The sequence below is a fragment of the Nicotiana tomentosiformis genome, chromosome 4, assembly GCF_000390325.3.
Source record: "Nicotiana tomentosiformis chromosome 4, ASM39032v3, whole genome shotgun sequence".
NCBI classification, from domain to species: Eukaryota; Viridiplantae; Streptophyta; class Magnoliopsida; order Solanales; family Solanaceae; genus Nicotiana; species Nicotiana tomentosiformis.
In genome coordinates, this window is record NC_090815.1 from 7548677 (window position 1) to 7567825 (window position 19149).

Here is a 19149-nt window from a genome sequence, read left to right on the forward strand (position 1 = left end):
CTGGACTGAGTTGAAATCTAGCACATGAGACGGATCACCGTGATACTTTCGGAGCATAGAAACATGGAATACCGGATGAACTCCTGCTAGACTGGGAGGTAAGTAGGTTCCCGGGAATCTAGTAACTTTTGTGGAGACCCTGTATTTTTATTAAAAATCCATTAAATATCTATAAATATATAATTGTGAACCCAATTATTATATATTAATTTGAGTTTACAATACGAACTCATAAACTTCAAATCCTGGATCCGCCTCTGCCCCTCGGCCTTACTAGATCAGCCCATGCCTAAACTAACACATTATTGGATTTGTTTTACGGAATAACCATTGTTTTCGTTCCATGTGAAAATTATTTTCTTATTAGTCAGTTTTTAATAGGATAACATCTTATTATATTTAAAGATAATCTAATTTTAGATTTTATATTTTTTATGACATCTTTTTATATTATACCCTAAATCTCATAATATATGTAAGACTATTAGTTTCAGAAAAAAAATCGTTCTAAAATTTTGATTATCAACAACTTACACTACATAAATTAAAATAGAATAAGTGCATTAGAGCTCTTCTTAGAGATGTTTTTGCGTTCAAATATGATATATTCACTTTCAGAAATATGAAGTTTTAGTTAAAAAAAAATAAAATAACTATCAACAACTTGACTTCCATTCGATACATCCGTTATGATTATCTCATACATGACGATCGAAACAAAAACGCACCAATAAATCCAAAAGCAAAAGCCTTCGGAACTAAGGTTCAAGAGTTAAAATGCGTTATTCAAAGAAAAATGGAAAAGGATAATAGTAGTTTCATAATATTTAATTACATAAAAGTCATTAATGTTTGCATTAGAGTAGACGCGCTCTTTTCGAAGCCTTCCTTTTTCTATAGGCTTTCTTGAAGGTAGTAGTATAAGAGTGGGATGTAGTGTTCTATTGACGAGTTTAATTGAATCCATAATTTTTGATGCAAAATAAAAAAATATTTATAAAAAATTATTAAAATTATAAAAATAGTAGATATGAACCTATAATTTTATAAATATGATAGATTTCGTGCTAAAAAAATCTTAAAGATTGAACCCATAGAATTTAAATCTTGAATCTGCGGTAGCTTACTACCCTCACAATAAAACACTAACCTTCTTTACTTTTCCTATTTCTTAATGTGTACGAAACATAAAATAATAAGTTGCACCAACTGAATTTTAAATTCTGAATCTGTTTAAAAACAAATCTCTGCTACATATTACATGCACTCAATGGTTCATAACTATATTAGTATTGTGCACTCTGATTCTAAATTTTGAATCCGTTTGTGTAAAAGTTGCATTTCGCTTTAGCATTCATTAGTTTCAAATTCTTAATCTAAACTTTCATTGTAGTCTGCACTCGTTTCATAAATATCATTCAACTGAGAGAGAGAGAGAGATTGTAGTGATGGAAGGAGGTGAGAGTTCGGTGGGAGATTTCGTGCCTGCGATGAAATCGGAGAATTTAAGTTCCGGCGAATTAGCACCAGGGACGGCGGCGGCGAAATCGGAGCAATTGTTAGCTTTGCCACCTCCATTGGCGGCGACGGCGGAGAACGAAGAGGACAAAGAGATGATGTGTCCGATATGCATGCAAATTATGAAAGACGTGTTCCTCACGGCGTGTGGACACAGCTTCTGCTACATGTGCATTGTCACTCATCTCCACAACAAAAGAGCTTGTCCCTGTTGCTCTGTTTACTTAACTGTTAAGCAGCTTTATCCTAATTTCCTCCTCAATAAGGTAACTTTTCATCTTTAATTCCCCTATTTATATCCATGCTTGTTTTAAGTTATTTTTTAAATTTTAAGTTCTATGCACTCACTGTGTAACTACTAGTTATATAATCAAGTCACTCGTTAGTTAAGTACGGATAAATCTCTTGACAAGTATTAATTGGTAATTTGGTAAAAATTGTAGCTAATATGCTATTATAAGTAAAAATTCATTGTAAAAAGTGTGCATTGTCAGTGTATATAACTGATAAGTCACATAATTAGGCCACTTATTGGGCAATTACAGATAAATTTTGTGACAAATATTAATTGGTAATATGATAAAATGGTAGCTAATACGCTATTAAAGGTTAAATTTCACTGTAAAAAAATATGTGCGTTGTCAGTGTATAAAACTTAAATCTTTTTTTATATTTGTTAAATTGTTGCGTTTGTTTGATGGTTCCTATATACAAGAACAAAGGTGATATCCAAAATTGCAATAACTATCGGGGTATCAAGCTGCTTAGCCATACTATAGAAGTCTGGGAAAGAGTGGTAGAGCTAAGGGTGAGGAGGAGTGTGTCTATTTCCGCGAACCAGTTTGGGTTTATGCCGGACGTTCGACAACAGAAGCCATCCACCTTGTTAGGAGATTGATGGAGCAGTATAGGGAGAGAAAGAAGGACTTGCATATGGTGTTCATCGACTTAGAAAAGGCGTACGATAAAGTTCCGAGAGAGATTTTGTGGAGATGTTTGGAGGCTAGATGTGTACCTGTTGCTTTCGTTAGGTTGATTAAGGACATGTATGATGGAGTAAACACCCGAGTGAGGACGGTGGGTGGGGACTCGAACCATTTTCCGGTTATGATGTGGTTGCATCAAGGGTCGACACTCATCCCTTTTTTGTTTGCTCTGACGATGGACGTACTGACGCGCCACATCCAAGGGGAGGTCCCGTGGTGCTTGTTATTTGCAGATGATATTGTATTGATTGACAAGACGCGAGACGGTATGAACGCGCAATTAGAGGTTTGGAGGCACACCTTCGAATCTAAAGGTTTCAAGTTGAGCGGGACCAAGACAGAAGTGGAAGGGGCGAGACTCGAGGAGGGGAAGGGGAAGGAAAGGAGAGGTGAGACTTGACTCGCAGGTCATCACTATGAGAGGCAGTTTTAAGTACCTTGGGTCGGGAATGGGGAGATTGATGAAGATGTCACACATCGTATTGGGGCAGGATGGATGAAATGGAGACTCACTTCCGGTGTTTTGTGTGACAAGAAGGTGCCACCGAAACTTAAGGGCAAGTTCTACAGAGTGGTGGTCAGACCAACAATGTTGTATGGGGCTGAGTGTTGGCCAGTCGAGATCCTTCATGTCCAATAGATGAAGGTAACAGAGATGAGGATGTTGTGATGGATATAAGGGCACACCAGGTTAGATAGGATCAGAAATGAGGTTATTCGCGATAAGGTGGGTGTGGCCCCTATTGAGGACAAGATGCGGGAAGTGCGGCTTAGGTGGTTTGGTCATGTGAGGAGGTGTGAGAGGTTGTCGTTGGAGGGCCTACGGAGAGGTAGAGGTAGGCCAAAGAAGAGGTGGGGAAAGGTGATTAGGCAGGACATGACGCAACTTCAGCTGACCGAGGACATGACCAAGGTATGGAGATCGAGGATTAGGGTAGTAGAGTAGGTAGTCTAGAGTGTTTATAACAGTAGTATTGGCACGCAGTCTCGCTTTCTGTTGGTAGTAGGTTTTTATGACTAACCGTTGTTTGCTTTTATTTTGATTACCTTACTATCTTGTTGTTTTTATTCTGCTTTTATATGGCTTTATGGCACTGTCCCTTTGTGTCTATATTTTCATTAATGTGGTGCTTATACTTTCCTGAGCCGAGGGTCTATTGGAAACAGCATCTCTATCCTCACAAAATAGGGGTAAGGTCTGCGTACACACTACCCTCTCCGGACCCCACAATGTGGGATAATACTGGGTATGTTGTTGTTTTTGTTGCTTTTGTTTGAAATGTACGTAGGAGGGAAGACAGGAAATATGTTGTGGAAGAGGTTTATTCATTCAGTTGACAGCGATCAAATTTTTAATTCCTTTCTACATTAGTTGGTACTTGGAAGAATTTCTCGGGGCCTTGCTCGTGCTTTTCTTATTCGGTGTGGGGGGACTCAGGGGAGGGAGGGGGTGGGGTGGAGAAAATCGCTAATTGTTTCCTTTTATCTTTATGTTTTTTCTGGTAGGAGTGTGTGGTAGAGTAAGTGCTGAATGAAGGCTATTTAAGTTAAAATCTCAGCTCAACTGTCTCAATTCTAAACTAGTTGGGGCAGGTTGTTTTGAATTCTCTCTATTCATTTCTCTCAACTTCTCTTTATTCATTGGATTCGTTACTCCTAATTTAATTATCTTTATAGTAGCCATCAATTTACTGCAGCACTCTTCCTTTATTTGGTTTTTGGGATCTGTCATACTTTACGAGTTCAATCCAATATTTGAAAACCTATTATAAGTGATTGATAGAATGATATTAAGCAAATATTAGTTTGTCGCTATGAAGAAATCCATAAGGAGTTGCGATGCTGGCTTCCGTATTGTAAGGTAAGACTTCTATGAACAAGTAGTGCAGGAATTGATCACTGCACTTCAAAGCTGGGAATAGAGGTAACTGTTTCCTATATTGTGATCAAATGCTCTATATGGATCTTAAGCAAGTATTCATGGAGAAATTTGTTTTTCAGAATTTACATTGAGATTCACTTGAATTGGTGAATAGTTTATGGAAGTCTTTCATATAAACTCTCTAAAGATGTAAGTTTTTTTCCCCTGGTTAAATGCTTTCTCTCAAAACTCTGAATAGCTCAATGTTTGAGATGATGTGAGAACTTCATTGATTCTCCTTTATTGTATTTCAGTTCCATTTTTTTTCTTTTTTCTTCTCACTGCTCCTTCCTTTCTTGTACTTTTTCTTTCTGTTTCATGCTCAACACTTCACCGTTTACTGGTTTATTGTTGATTAATTACATCGCTCATAGGTTATCCATCTGTCGATCAAAGTTGTGTTGATGTGCTTTATTGTGCAGTTATTGATGAAGACCTCTGCTCTCCAAATAGCCAGAAGGGCCACACCTTTGGAACAACTTTCTCAAGCAATACAGCAGGTCAGATATTATGCTCTGCGTTAGACGAGCTTTTTTATTTTTCATAGTAAAGTGAACAGCTTATAGCAGATTATTTATTGTGATGATGATGAATTGCAGTTTCTGATGTTAGTGGAACTTTTAATAAAAGGGCAGGGAGGGTAGAGTATGTCTCTTTCTCAAAAAAGAGGTAGCATATGTTTCATCTACATTCTGTCTATTTGCAAGAGGAAAAGTGATATGACAGGATGTAGTTATTTGGACATACATAACATGTGGGAACTTAGTTATTTTGTGTTGATAGTTCCTTTTGGTCCAAGGTTAGAGATTTGAATGACGTTAATTTTACATTTCTTGCACCACAACTTGTCCATGGAAAAGAGTAGCCGTTCTCTTTTTCCCATTATTTTTCTTACAATTTAACTTAGCTTTTTAAACTTGTTTCGGAAAGAGAACAATTATGAAAATCTTGTCGAGTGCATGTTGTTTATATTTTTTTGTGAAAATCTTAGATGACAGTGTCTGAGTCTGCTATATCTAATAAAGGAACAGAACTCATTTTGCAAGAACTGCAAAGTTATGTGTTCCAATACAACTACAGTTGCCGTTTGTACTGAAAGCTTGAGTCTTTTATTTTCGGAACTTTTCTGGGGTGGAGGAGGGGTAGACAGAAGAGCGAAGGACCTTTTGAGGGATTAGAACCCTGCACCCAAATGGTGCAGGGTGGAGGGTGCAGGGTGGAGTTACTTAGGTTCAGGGTGGAGTTACAAATACCCGAGGCGTATCCATGATTTAAGCTCTATGAGTTTAATCTTTAAAGTTCTTAGCATTGAACCTATTGTATTTTTAAAATTATGAGTTCAGACTTATTAGTTATTGTAATTTAAATAAATTTTTACACATAAATTTATTCTGTGTCGAAAGTACTAGGTGCTATAAGGCTGCATCCACCTCTGACAACCTCTAGGCTGCAACTCCAACCCCAGAACTGTGTGTCCATTTAAGTAATTTTGTTGAAGAATATTCTTAACTTGTGACAAGATGTTTGTTTGTGCCTTGTATTTTTCTCGCAATTGCCATCTCATACTTAGATGATTTTCCTTTTGACAGTCTTTGTCTTGCCTGGATACCCATTTATCTTCTGGGGACTTCTCATTCTGATTCTTAACAGGGATGCGAGGTGTCTGTTAAAGAGCTTGAAAGCCTCTTATCACTTCTTATGGACAAGAAAAGGAAAATGGAGCAAGAAGAAGCTGAATCAAGTCTCCAGATTATGCTTGAGTTTCTCCAGTTGTTGAGGAAGCGAAAGGTTGAAGAGCTTAATGAGGTTTGTCTTGAACTTATATCTATTGTGGTTTTTAGTTTTGTAATTATTTATTCTGTCGTGGACAATTTGGTTCTTTCTTCTATTTATTTTTTGATTTCATGCGGTTAGGACTTGGGTTTATTTTGTACAAATTCTCTTTGTAGACTAAATGGAGAAAGGCATATTCCGTTAATATTACTATGGAAATTTGGGAAGTTGATAGATACTTGAGACCTGCTTTTTCCCTTAGATGTGACATGAAAATTTAATCGACATGAATTGCGAATTGCTTCATAAGAAGCTTGGGCAATGTTTGTTGCGGAAGCCAAATGTATATAGTGTGAATGAGTCACAATTACTATACCAAAAATTATGACAACCACTAAATAATAAACAAGACAATAAGACAACAATAAAAGAACACTCAGAATTTACGAGGTTCGGCCAATTTTGCCTACTTCCTCGGACACAATCAATATTTTATTCCACTCCAAAATTACAAGTGAAATAATACTAAAGAGAGAAGATACAAATGCCTTAAGAAGAAAAAAGGCAAATGAGAGGTGTATTTAAATCCTAAACATTAGGCCTCCTTTTATAGGGTGAAATTCTCATTCAAAATTGTCATCCACCGATGTGGTACTTTTGCCAATTTCAACAAATCTCCACCTTGGCAAAATTCCACATCTTCAATTTTCTCTCAATAACAAATTTTGGTTGTGTCTTCATCTTCAATCTTTAGTGTTCAACAATGTTGATCAAATCCAAACAATGTTGAAACTTGACCGCAGTCACCACTTTTGTCAGCATATCAGCAGGGTTCTCCGTAGTATGAATTTTCTTCACCGTGACTCCACCTTCTTCTATGATTTCTCGTACGAAATGATACCGAACATCAATGTGCTTCGTCCTTGCATGATAAACTTGGTTCTTCGCTAATTGAATAGCACTTTGACTATCACAAAAAATTGTAATATTTTTTTGTTCAATACCAAGCTCCTTTAGCAACCCCTGAAGCCAAATTGCCTCCTTCACAGCCTCCGTAATAGCCATGTACTCTGCCTCTGTTGTAGACAAAGCAACTGTTGACTGCAAAGTAGACTTCCAACTAACTGGTGCCTTTGCAAAAGTAAACACATAACCAGTAGTTGACCTTCGTTTGTCCAGATCACCCGCAAAATCTGAGTCACAATATCCAACTACAGACCGATTGCCTTCCTGCTCAAAAACTAACCCAACATCTACAGTACTATGAATATACCGTAGAATCCATTTCACAGCTTGCCAATGCTCCTTTCCTGGATTATGCATATATCTGCTAATAACTCCAACGGCTTGTGAAATGTCAGGTCTCGTACAAACCATTGCATACATCAAGCTACCAACAACATTTGCGTATGGTACCCTTGACATATACTCCTGTTCAGTTTCATCCTTTGGCGACATAGTAGTACTTAGCTTAAAATGGGGAGCAAGTGGCGTACTAATTGGCTTAGTCTTCTTATCTATGCCAAAACGCTTTAGTACTCTCTTCAAATATTCTTTCTGAGATAAACAGAGTTTCTTTGTACGTCTATCTCTTATTATCTCCATGCCAAGAATTTTCTTTGCCTCACCCAGATCCTTCATCTCGAACTCCTCCTTCAGTTGAATCTTCAACTTATCAATTTCTTCCGAATTCTTGGAAGTTATCAACATATCATCAACATATAGGAGAAGATATACAAAGGAACCATCATTAAGTTTGCGCAAATACACACAATGATCGTATTTGCTTCTCTTGTACCCTTGCCGCAACATAAACTTGTCAAATCGCTTGTACCATTGTCTAGAAGATTGTTTCAATCCGTACAACGATTTTTCAAGTTTGCATACTATATTTTCTTTTCCAGCAACTTTGAATCCTTCTGGCTGAGTCATGTAGATTTCCTCCTCCAAGTTTCCATGTAAAAACGCAGTTTTTACATCCATCTGAACTAGTTCCAAATCCAACTGTGCTACCAAAGCCAACATAATTCTAATGGAGGAATGTTTTACAACTGGAGAAAATACTTCATTGTAATCAATTCCCTCCTTTTGAGCATATCCTTTGGCCACCAATCTTGCTTTGTAGCGAACATCTTCTTGGTTAGGAAATCCTTCTTTCTTTGCAAATACCCATTTGCACCCAATTGCTTTCTTTCCCTTCGGGAGATTGGCCAATTTCCATGTATGATTCTGATGAAGGGACTGCATTTCTTCATTCATGGCAATCCTCCACTTATCTTCTTCTGAACTTTGGATTGCGTCTTTATAAGTGGTAGGAACACCATCAGCTACAATTGAGGTTGCACAAGCAACCGTCTCTATAAGACGAACAGGTTTCGTTATTGTCCTTTTTGGCCTGCTGGTTGCTATTGATTCAAGTTGTTGTCGAGGTTCCTGAGTTGGAATCTCCCTTTCTACTGGCTCTTCTTCCAGAGGGTAATCTTCATGAGTTTCCTCCTCTGCTTCTTGTGTAGGAAAAATAAATTTTCCCTCAAACTCCACCTGCTTTGATGCACCACCAGTTTGTTTGACATCTTCAACTGTCATCTTATTTGTTATGGTAGATTCATCAAAGGTAACATCTCTGCTGAATATAATATTCCTTGTCTCTGGACACCATAAGCGGTATCCTTTGACTCCAGAAGTAATCCCCATAAATATAGCCTTCTTTGCTCTCGGATCCAATTTTGACTCTTTCACATGATAGTATGCAATTGAGCCAAACACGTGCAAAGAATCATAATCTACAGCAGGTTTTCCATACCATTTTTCAAATGGTGTCTTGCCATCAATAGCAGCAGATGGTAGACGATTAATGAGGTGGCATGCATATGTAATTGCCTCAGCCCAAAATTCTTTGCCCAAGCCAGCATTGGACAACATACACCGTACCTTCTCCAGTAAAGTCCGGTTCATACGTTCTGCCACTCCATTCTGTTGTGGTGTATTTCTGACAGTGAAGTGTCGGACGATGCCATCATTTTCACAAACCTTATTGAAATGATCATTTTTGTATTCACCTCCATTGTCTGTGCGAATACACTTGATCCTCCTGCCTGTTTGATTCTCCACCATCGTTTTCCATTTGAGAAAAATTCCCAACACTTCATCTTTCTTCTTCATTGTATACACCTACACTCTTCGGGAAAAATCATCAACAAAGGTTACAAAATAGTGCTTCCCACCCAATGAAGGTGTTTTGGAAGCACCCCAAACATCAGAGTGTACATAATCCAAGATGCCTTTAGTATTATGGATCGCTATACCAAATTTAACCCTTGTCTGTTTCCCTTTGACACAATGCTCGCAAAACTCCAAGTTGCAAGTCTTTACGCCTTTTAACAATCCTTGATTAGATAAAGCTTTCAAGGATTTTCCTCCAGCATGTCCCAAGCGCATGTGCCATAGCCTGGTTGCTTCTGCCTCTTTGTCATCACTGGATGTCACTGTTGCTGTCCCAATAACTGTGCTACCACGATAGCAGTACATGTTATTGTTCTTCCGATTGGCCTTCATTACCACTAGTGCACCGGAGCATATTCTCATCACTCCATTTTCGGCAATGATTTTGAACCCTTTTGATTCTAGGGCTCCCACAGAGATGAGATTCTTCTTCAAACCCGGTACATATCGAACATCTGTTAATGTTCTGATCATTCCATCATGGCTCCTTAATCTTATTGAACCAATGCCATATGAGGTAAGAGGGCTGTTATCCGCTGTGTGGATGACTCCATATTCTCCTTCTTGAAAATTCACGAACCAGTCCTTGTTGGGACACATATGGTAGCTACAAGCCGAGTCCATCAACCATATGTCTGATGATGTTGATAACTCTGTTGTAACTAATGAGAAGTCTGAATCATCACAATCAGCTACATTTGAATCCATAATGGCCTTTCCATTGTTATGTCTGGCCTTATTCTTCAACTTCGGACAGTCTTTCTTCCAGTGCCCCTTTTCTCGACAAAAGGCACATTCATCTTTGCTGGGTCTAGATCTCGACTTGGATCTTCCCTTCTTAGTCCTCGTTTGATTTTGAGGACGACCCCTCACAATTAGTGCTTCTTCTTCTCCGCCCTTCTGTTTTTCTCCCTTTCTTTGTTCATAGCTGTACAAAGCTGAACAAACTTCTCTGAGAGAAATTTCGTCATTTCCATGGAGTAGAGTAGTTTCAAGGTGCTCGTACTCATTAGGAAGTGACCCCAATAACATCAAGGCCAAGTCACCATCATCAAAAGTTGCATCCATATTTTGCAAATCTGTGACCAACTTATTGAAACTGGTGATATGTTCATTCATTGTGGTACCAGGAACATAGGTAAAGCGAAACAGTCTCTTCTTCATGTACAATTTATTTTGACTGTTTTTCTTCAAAAATTTATCCTCCAGTGCTTTCCATAATTTACTTGCAGAAGTTTCCTTTGTGTATGGATATTTCTGCTCTCTAGCAAGGTAGGATCGAATGGTACCGCAAGCAACACGATTGATAATTTTCCAATCTTCTTCTCCAATAACATCTGGCTTCTTTTCTTCAATGGCAAGATCTAGCCCTTGTTGAAAAAGAACATCTAGAACCTCGCCTTGCCACATCCCAAAATGTCCTGACCCGTCAAAAATTTCTACCGCAAATTTCGCATTTGACACAATTCTTGTCATAAGCGAAGATGCCAACGATGACGTATTATTGACACTTGATGTAGATTCTTCTTGTTTACTGTCTCCCATTTTGACACAAATATTATTTAGTAGCTGACGACACAAATCAAGATTATTTCCTTTCTGGTGTGGAAGATCAGACTAAGCTGCAACCACAGAGCATACTCAGATAGAACCTTGACTCAGTTACCAAGATAGATCTTTTCTGATGTGGAAGATCAGACTATGCTGCAACCACAGAGCATACTTAGACAGTACCTTGGCTCTGATACCAATTGTTGCGGAAGCCAAATGTATATAGTGTGAATGAGTCACAACTACTATACCAAAAATTATGACAACCACTAAATAATAAACAAGACAATAAGACAACAATAAAAGAACACCAGAATTTACGAGGTTCGGCCAATTTTGCCTACTTCCTCGGACACAATCAATATTTTATTCCACTCCAAAATTACAAGTGAAATAATACTAAAGAGAGAAGATACAAATGCCTTAAGAAGATAAAAGGCAAATGAGAGGTGTATTTAAATCCTAAACATTAGGCCTCCTTTTATAGGGTGAAATTCTCATTCAAAATTGTCATCCACCGATGTGGTACTTTTGCCAATTTCAACAATGTTCTCTTTGCAATAACTTCATGGGAAGGAGATGTGCATGTATGACTATGACTATCACTATATCTTCAACAGTAAGACCCATGTCTGAGACTGAGAGTTCCAGTGTTTGTACTGTTTATTTCCTATTTCTTGTGTTTTAATACTCATTCGATTTTCTGATAATTGGGGTGCCTCAGAGGTTTTCCTTTTTGCTTTTTTTTTTGTGTGTGTGGGGAGGGGTTGCGGTAGGCTCAGGAGAAACTGGTGCTTCATGTACTATATTATACAATCATGTAATGCTCCTCTATCTCAATTGAAGTGTTCCTATTTCTTGGAATTTTGGGCACAGTTATCCAGGTTGGACTTGAATTTTGTTTTAATTAATTTGAATGGTCCGAAATAGAGATCCCACAATATTTTCTGGAAAAAACCCAATGGAAAAGTTTCGAAAGTAATGAAAAAGCCTCTCTTTCAGGAAAGTGGAAGAACTTTGAGACAACTCAAAATAGAGGGTAAAGCAATCAATTTGGAACCAAGGAGGAATACTTACAGTTTTAGCTGTATGTTTCCTCGGTTCCCACAGGCTTGATTTCATCTTTCTCCTGCTTATTAGGGTGCAAGCAGATTATTTACTATTTCCTGCATATTTCATAGGTTGAAAATGATCTCCAGTTCATTAAAGAAGATATAAGTGCTGTGGAGAAACATAGAATGGAATTGTATAGGGCAAGGGGTAGATATGCAGCAAAGATGAGAATGCTAGTAAATGATTCTTCTGCTGTGACAATTCGGCCTTCATTGATAGATAAGCAAGGTAGTGGCATTATTTCTGGTTCCTCAATTTCACAGCGACAAGGATATGCTGCTTCAGACACTTCACAGAACAGGAAAACAGATGCAAGAGCTCTAGAGAATGTTCACAGGACAGATTCCGACTCACAGAATTCTGATCAATCTGGACTTGCGACAGCAAGAAAGAGAAGTATCTACGCACAGGTCAGTATTTTGTAAATTAGCTTATTGGAGGTTGTTGTAAATTTGGGGTTTGGCCTATGCTGGAAGAATATTTCGTTGTTTATATCCCCTCTTTAATACGCATATTGCAACAGCTCGATGATATACAAGGTTATTATTTGCAAAAACGGCGACACTGCACAAAACAGTCACATAGACAGGAAGAAACGGTAGCAAACGTCATAAACAGAGAAGGTTATTGTGCCGGACTTGAGGATTTTCAATCTGTTCTATCTACCTTTACACAATACAGGTCCGTGTTTTTTGGTCAATACGTTTTGCATTGACTGCAAAGCCTCCTATATATTTGAGCTTAAAACTTTTGTCTACTTTTTTTTTTGGTTCAAACAGTCGGTTGCGGGTTGTTGCTGAACTTAGGCCTGTCGATCTTTTCCACTCAACTAATATTGTCTCAAGGTAAAGAGCTTATTGCATGTAGAAAGATTCCATGAGCTAGAGGAGTTCTAATAAGTACTGAAGGCAAGAATGTAGCTCCCTCCAAGAGGCCAGTTTTTAAAGTTATAAAATTTAAATGATGATGCCAACCTGTTGATGTGTTACCACTAGTCTACAGCTTGCTGAATTTTCTTTGTTTGGCTTTTGGCGATATCACTATATATGATTGACTTGGTGGATGTTGAGAGATTTTCATCATCCGATCACTCCTGATCCCAAAAATGGGTCAGAAAGGTCATTATCATTGTTAGAAATATAATGGTAATTCTACTCTGTTTTTCAACCCATGCCTGCGGTAGCAAGAGGTTGAATCTTCTCCTCTTGGGAGGTCTTATTTTGGTAACTAGTGAATGGACTCTACTATCTCTTCAATCTTTGTACATGATCTCTCTCTCTCTCTCTCTCTGAGTTCTTAACACCTCCAATTGCCTCATTTTTCAGTATTGAATTTGATCGAGATGATGAATTTTTTGCTACAGCTGGCGTGTCGAGAAGAATCAAGGTCTTTGACTTTTCATCAGTAAGTATACCTTTCGTGATCTTAAAAAATCCTCCCATTGTTAATGGAAATTTCTAGCTGGTAGTTTTTCTTTTTGAATCTGCTGTGGCTGATTTACTACTTCACATTTGGTAGATTATTTTTCCATTTTATTCGACAATGTTGGAATATTCTCAAGTGCCGTCAAGTAAAGCTGGATTACAGCTTCATGTCCCTTTCCCACGTTGGTTTTTATTTTTTTTGAAAACGTTGGCTTAATGAGATGTTTAAATAAACTTTCTCAAAAGAGAATTTAACTTCTCAAAAAATAGTAAGATGTTTAAATAGAATAGTGTCATTCTGATAAAAGTCAGTATGATACCGCTCTTTTACCTCAACAGTTTGAGATGATTTAAATACTTAGTATTCTGAGAGCATTTTCTTGTACTACTATTTCTCTATTATGTATAAATCGGATATGATATGTTCTCATTTTTAGGTGGTAAATGAACCAGCTGATGCACAATGTCCTGTTGTTGAAATATCTTCACGATCCAAGCTTAGTTGTCTGAGCTGGAACAAGTACGCAAAGAACCACATTGCGAGCAGTGACTATGAAGGCATAGTAACCATTTGGGATGTGACCAGTCGTCAGGTAGTATCTGTTTTCAGGATTTTTATCTTTGATCATAGGGCATGTTTGAAATCTCTGATAACATTATTATATATTTTCTTGCTCAGAGTGTGATGGAGTATGAGGAGCATGAAATACGAGCATGGAGTGTTGCTTTCTCTCATACTGATCCTTCTATGCTTGTGTCTGGCAGTGATGATTGCAAGGTAAAAAGAACTTCATCATTTCTCTTTTTGCTTTTCATGGTCTTCTCTAATATATCGCTAGATTGACTACTGTAAGAGCGTACGTAAAGTTGACGAAATTGACAAATAGAGCAAATAGGGGAGTATGTCATTCAGCTTTATGGATATCAAATTCCTGGAAGTTGCTAATAGATTATTTTGCAAACGCTTGTCTTAATTATGCAAACCTTTTTGAGCTACAAACATCATTTTGTTACACCTTATGCAGTTGGGTTTACCATCAACAAATCAGAAGAGTGAGATGCAGCAGGCAACAAGGGCCATAATTCGTCTTATTTTGGATTTTTCATTCCTTTGAATTCTTTTTCGTATTTTAGGAATTTGCTAAAGTTCTGGTTCAGAAGTAGGAATAAAAGTTTGAGAGATTCTTTCAGTTTCTCCTATTGGATTGATAACAACTATATTCACTTTTGTTAGAATCGGAAAATCGGGTAGTGCGGAATTTAGTCAAGCAACGTTATAATGACAATAACAAAGACAATTCAAGTTAATAATAACGACAATTAAAGAAGATAAAGAAGACACAAATTTAACGTGGTTCGGTCAAGGTGACCTACGTCCACAAGCGGAGAGGAGCAATTTTACTATTCCAACAAGAGTACAAAAGAGAGTACAAAATTAGAGTAAATACTCTAATTAGTCCCAAATACCCCAAGAGAATAACCTCACAAGATCACTCCAAAGAAAGGGTTCACACAAGTGTTTCTCAACACTCACTCTCTTACAAAATACTCTATAATGAAATAAAGGAGGAGAAAGAAAGACAAGAGTGAAAAACTCTTGAATTGGTGTGTTTTCAAATGAGGAGAAGCTCCTCTATTTATAGCAAGAAATCCTTAACCTAATAGTGGATGTTATGTAATAGCAAATGTCATGAAAACTTGGTCCACAAATTGTGCTATAGTAGATATTATGTCATGGCAAATATCATGAAAACTTGGCCCCCACTTGAAAATAAGCCAAATTAATGGCCATATTACTACTTTCAAGTTTGAGAGGTAGTTCCTCAGATTGGGTTGATAATAACTATCCTCATTGATGGTTTACTTTTCTGGTCTGATTAGTCCCAGAGTCTAAAAATATATATTTGCAAAATCATATGCTGGTTATGTATGAACTGGTAAGTGTGAGGCCGCTTCTGTATGTTATGTGAATCACGCCCCATGTATGGTTCAACGACAGAGAGCAAAATGTACTCACTAACTGCAACAAACAAAACATTGTTTAAAAGGATTTCAAATGTGTGAAATATCATAGCAAGCTAACTCTAATTTCTCAACAGGTCAAAGTTTGGTGCATGAAGCAGGAGGCAAGTGTTATTAGCATTGACATGAAAGCAAACATTTGCTCTGTGAAATACAATCCTCAATCCAGCTTTCATATAGCTGTAAGCCACACTTCCTCTTGAATCAATGCATCAAATTATGCTAAATCTCGTACGTTGTTGAACTTTTACACCAAGGCATGAGCTTGTTTCTTGCAGGTGGGTTCTGCTGATAATCATATCCATTATTATGACTTGAGAAATATTAAGCAGCCGCTGCATATTTTCAGTGGACACCATAAAACTGTTTCATATGTGAAATTTGTATCCAACAATGAGCTGGCGTCTGCATCAACGGATGGTACATTGCGTTTGTGGGATGTCAAGGAGAACATTCCAGTAAGTTATCACACTGATTCGTTAGTTTTGTTTCACTATGTGTGTTCCTCAATGTGAATACTTGAGATGTTAATTACATATTCCACTGTTTTAAAATTAATTCCTGAAAACCAAGCAAACTAGGAAAAATCCAATTGAAAACCAATCACCAGTCAGGGATTAACATTAAAATTAGAAGAGAGAAAAGGAGGGAGGGAGGGAGAGGGGGGATAGTTTGCTAAATCTCGGTGTTCTTTTTAAATGTGCATGCTGCATGTGTGTATGTAAGCTGTTTCTTTGTTCAAAAGGAATAGCTACTTCCACAAAGTGCCATATGCTGGTTCATGCATATACTTTAAGGAATTTGTATTGTAAATCCGCAAAATTGTCTAAACTTTAACTTGCCATTTTTTTGTTACGTTTTTTTTTCCTTTCAGCTGAGAACTTTTAGAGGACATACAAATGAGAAGAACTTTGTGGGTCTTGCAGTAAACAGCCAATACATTGCCTGTGGCAGTGAAACAAATGAAGTGTTTGTCTATCACAAGGTATTTCTAATACTATAGTAGAAATTAGAAAACCTGGTTATTTCTAATATAGTAGATAATAGGATTCAATCATTCTCTTTGATCTTATGTTGGATTTATGCACAGGCGATTTCTAAGCCAGCAGCAAGCCACAAATTTGATTCTGACCAGAATGATCCAGATGAGGACATGGGATCACATTTCATCAGTTCTGTTTGTTGGAAGCGCGAGAGCCGAACCATTTTAACAGCAAATAGTCAAGGGATCGTACAAGTGCTTGTTCTTACTGCTTGATGAGTAAAAGTGGAACGATTAAAAGATAAAAGAATGACGAAGGGACTTCTTATGAAGGAATAGAGGTACCATGCCCCTGCACCAATTCTCCATTGTATATGTGTGACCGGATTATTAGGGTAACTAATAAAGCTTGGTTTTTTATCTTTGTTGTTCCTTTTAAACCAATTTGATTGATGGGGATGGGGATGTAGCTCGAAGGGTGTTTGATTATACGGTACTTAGTGTACTTTTATTGCAGCCAGCATCATGTTTATGGTACCAGTCTGAAGTTCAAGTGCAGCAGTTCAGAGACAAAGATTGTTTCTTCAAACTTTATTGGAATGTCTAAAAAACATAAAATCTTCATCTTGAAAGTGCATCGGTATGTGACATTTCCTCACCTCAGAAATAGAAGTAGTAGTCAATCCAATAGGTTGAAAGTTAACAAAATATGTTTCACATTTCATTTTCACATTTAAAATATTTTTCGTTAACTCAGAATTAACTAAAAAGTAAATAAAAATAAGAGAAAAAAACGACAACTAAAATTGAAAAATCGAGGAAGGAAAAAGGGAAAAATATCAAGATGTAGACGAGCAACAATCGAATCGTCAATCTTAATATATGACGACCGAAACGATATCTCGCCGATATTACTTTGCCTCTTGTAAATTTGTATATAAATGATGAAACACACCAAAAATGCTTGTTCATCATTCGATCAGAAGGAGGCGTAAAAACACAGATATTGTTTCAAATAATAAAACCAATAGGTAAAAATAGCATTTCTATAAAGTCGATAGCACACAGCTGCGATGGAGTTAGCACCATTTGTTAGATGGATCTGCTCCACAGAAGTGTGAGTATGGGGAAAGCAATTAGGCAATTTATAGAGATGCCAAACCCTAGAAAACTCTTCAGAATTGTATTTGCAGTCTGATTTCGTGGGCTTCAGCCTGTTTCTATCAATCAGCTAGGATTAAGTGCAGCAATACTATTTAAAATGTAACCAATATTTGAAGTATTTAAATTTTAGTCGTAACAACGGCACATGACTATTCTTCTTCTTCTTCTCCTCCCTATTTTCCCTTTTTAGTAACTTCAACCTTCTTCTAGAGGATTCTCTGTAATATTCTGCATGTTAATGCTTGCTTCATCGTTCGAATCATCAAAGAATATTGTCTACATAAGAATTATTAATTAGTACAATAGGTTGTAAGCTTATGCAAGGGGAGCAAAACACACTAGGTAAATGAATTCGTACTACTATTTCATTATTAGATTGTTTTTAAATTTTCTAACAAGAAATAGATTCTCACGTACTCCCACAAAAGTGTTTACCTGTAAAACGGTACAATTGAATTTGTAACGTGGTTTATAGACAAGTGAATCAATTTGATCCCAAAATGATAAATAAATTAAGTAAAATGCAAGGCTTAGCGTTGAAATCGAAATAAGGTATCAAATAACTTGGTTCCGGGAGCAGAACTTTTGAATGCATTAATAAGACTATCAATAGACTAGAAATAAAATATTATTGAGCTTTAGAATAATGTGTAGCATAAATTTGTCAGGAAATTCGTGTCCCCTACAATAGTTGTTGAAGTCACTATTTATAGATGCACCTAGGGAATAAGGTCTTAGGATCAAGCTCCTCTTAAATGATAATTATGGGGGTCATTGATGTGTAACGGCAGGCTATGAATGCCAAATTCTCTATAACGGATTGTGTATTTAGTATTGAAGAATATTCTTCATTGAATGTCATCGGGTGGCAAACATTCATTTGTCTTCATTAGCAATATTCCCTTCGGAGTCTTCCTGGTGCCAACCGAGGCTGCTGTCCCCGGTCTTGGTTTCTACTTACCTCGATTTCCGTATGTCTCAGGTTCCACGTGTCGCTCTATTATTTGAGTATTTAATATGAACTGATTTTACCCTATACAGATAGCCCCATTGCTTTCCGGTTGCACATCTTTATGTCATCGGGAAGTTGGTGAAGATACCTTTCCTGGCAGAAAATTTTCTGATCACTTCTGAAAAGTTTCTGACGCTTGATTAGACACACGTCTCTCCGTATTTAATGCCCCGAATATGCGTCACTCCACAATTTAGCAATACTTTCGCCAGTTCTCGAGGTAATCATGGCCACGATTTTAGCCGCCTATTCCTTTACTTATACACCTCATTCTTCTTCTTTTACACTTCACAGTCTTTCAAACTCTCTCAACTTCTTCGCACTCAACTTTCCCTTGCTTTCACTCATCTTTAATCTTCTTCTTCAAAGAACTTTCATTACCTTCTGCTAACTATGGCCTCCTCCTCCAAGAACTCAAGTTCTCTAAAAAACAAAGAAAGCACTGATGATGCTTCCCCTCC

General features: G+C 37.3%; 1 protein-coding gene and 1 non-coding gene across 4 annotated transcripts; one reads left to right on the forward strand and one right to left on the reverse strand.

Moving 5' to 3' along the window:
* Positions 1-1185: 1185 nt before the first annotated feature.
* Positions 1186-17550, forward strand: LOC104121295 (E3 ubiquitin-protein ligase COP1-like). Of its 3 annotated transcripts, XR_011415248.1 has the most exons (14): positions 1186-1784; positions 4848-4925; positions 6076-6231; positions 12153-12494; positions 12608-12765; positions 12864-12929; positions 13410-13488; positions 13946-14101; positions 14188-14286; positions 15608-15712; positions 15809-15988; positions 16405-16515; positions 16621-16853; positions 17030-17144. XR_011415248.1 is itself a non-coding variant. In XM_070199526.1 (13 exons), the coding sequence occupies exons 1-13, from the start codon at positions 1449-1451 to the stop codon at positions 16786-16788; spliced, it is 2034 nt and encodes a 677-aa protein (XP_070055627.1). In that variant the 5' UTR covers positions 1187-1448; the 3' UTR covers positions 16789-17550. The 3 variants fall into 3 exon arrangements, 2 of the variants coding, with proteins under 2 accessions (XP_070055627.1, XP_070055628.1); XM_070199526.1 differs by having other exon boundaries at positions 1187-1784; positions 16621-17550; XM_070199527.1 differs by lacking the exon at positions 1186-1784 and adding an exon at positions 4020-4575 and having other exon boundaries at positions 16621-17550.
* On the reverse strand, positions 17357-17491 carry LOC117273660 (small nucleolar RNA snoR111). Its single transcript, XR_004503668.1, has one exon. It is a non-coding gene; the product is annotated as a small nucleolar RNA snoR111 (small nucleolar RNA).
* Positions 17551-19149: the final 1599 nt, after the last annotated feature.

Coding starts and splice junctions, on each gene's coding strand:
- LOC104121295 (XM_070199526.1), top strand. CDS start 1,449: ATGGAAGGAGGTGAGAGTTCGGTGGGAGATTTCGTGCCTGCGATGAAA. Junction 13,489..13,945: donor AGGTCTTTGACTTTTCATCA/GTAAGTATACCT, acceptor TCTCATTTTTAG/GTGGTAAATGAACCAGCTGA. Junction 15,989..16,404: donor ATGTCAAGGAGAACATTCCA/GTAAGTTATCAC, acceptor TTTTCCTTTCAG/CTGAGAACTTTTAGAGGACA.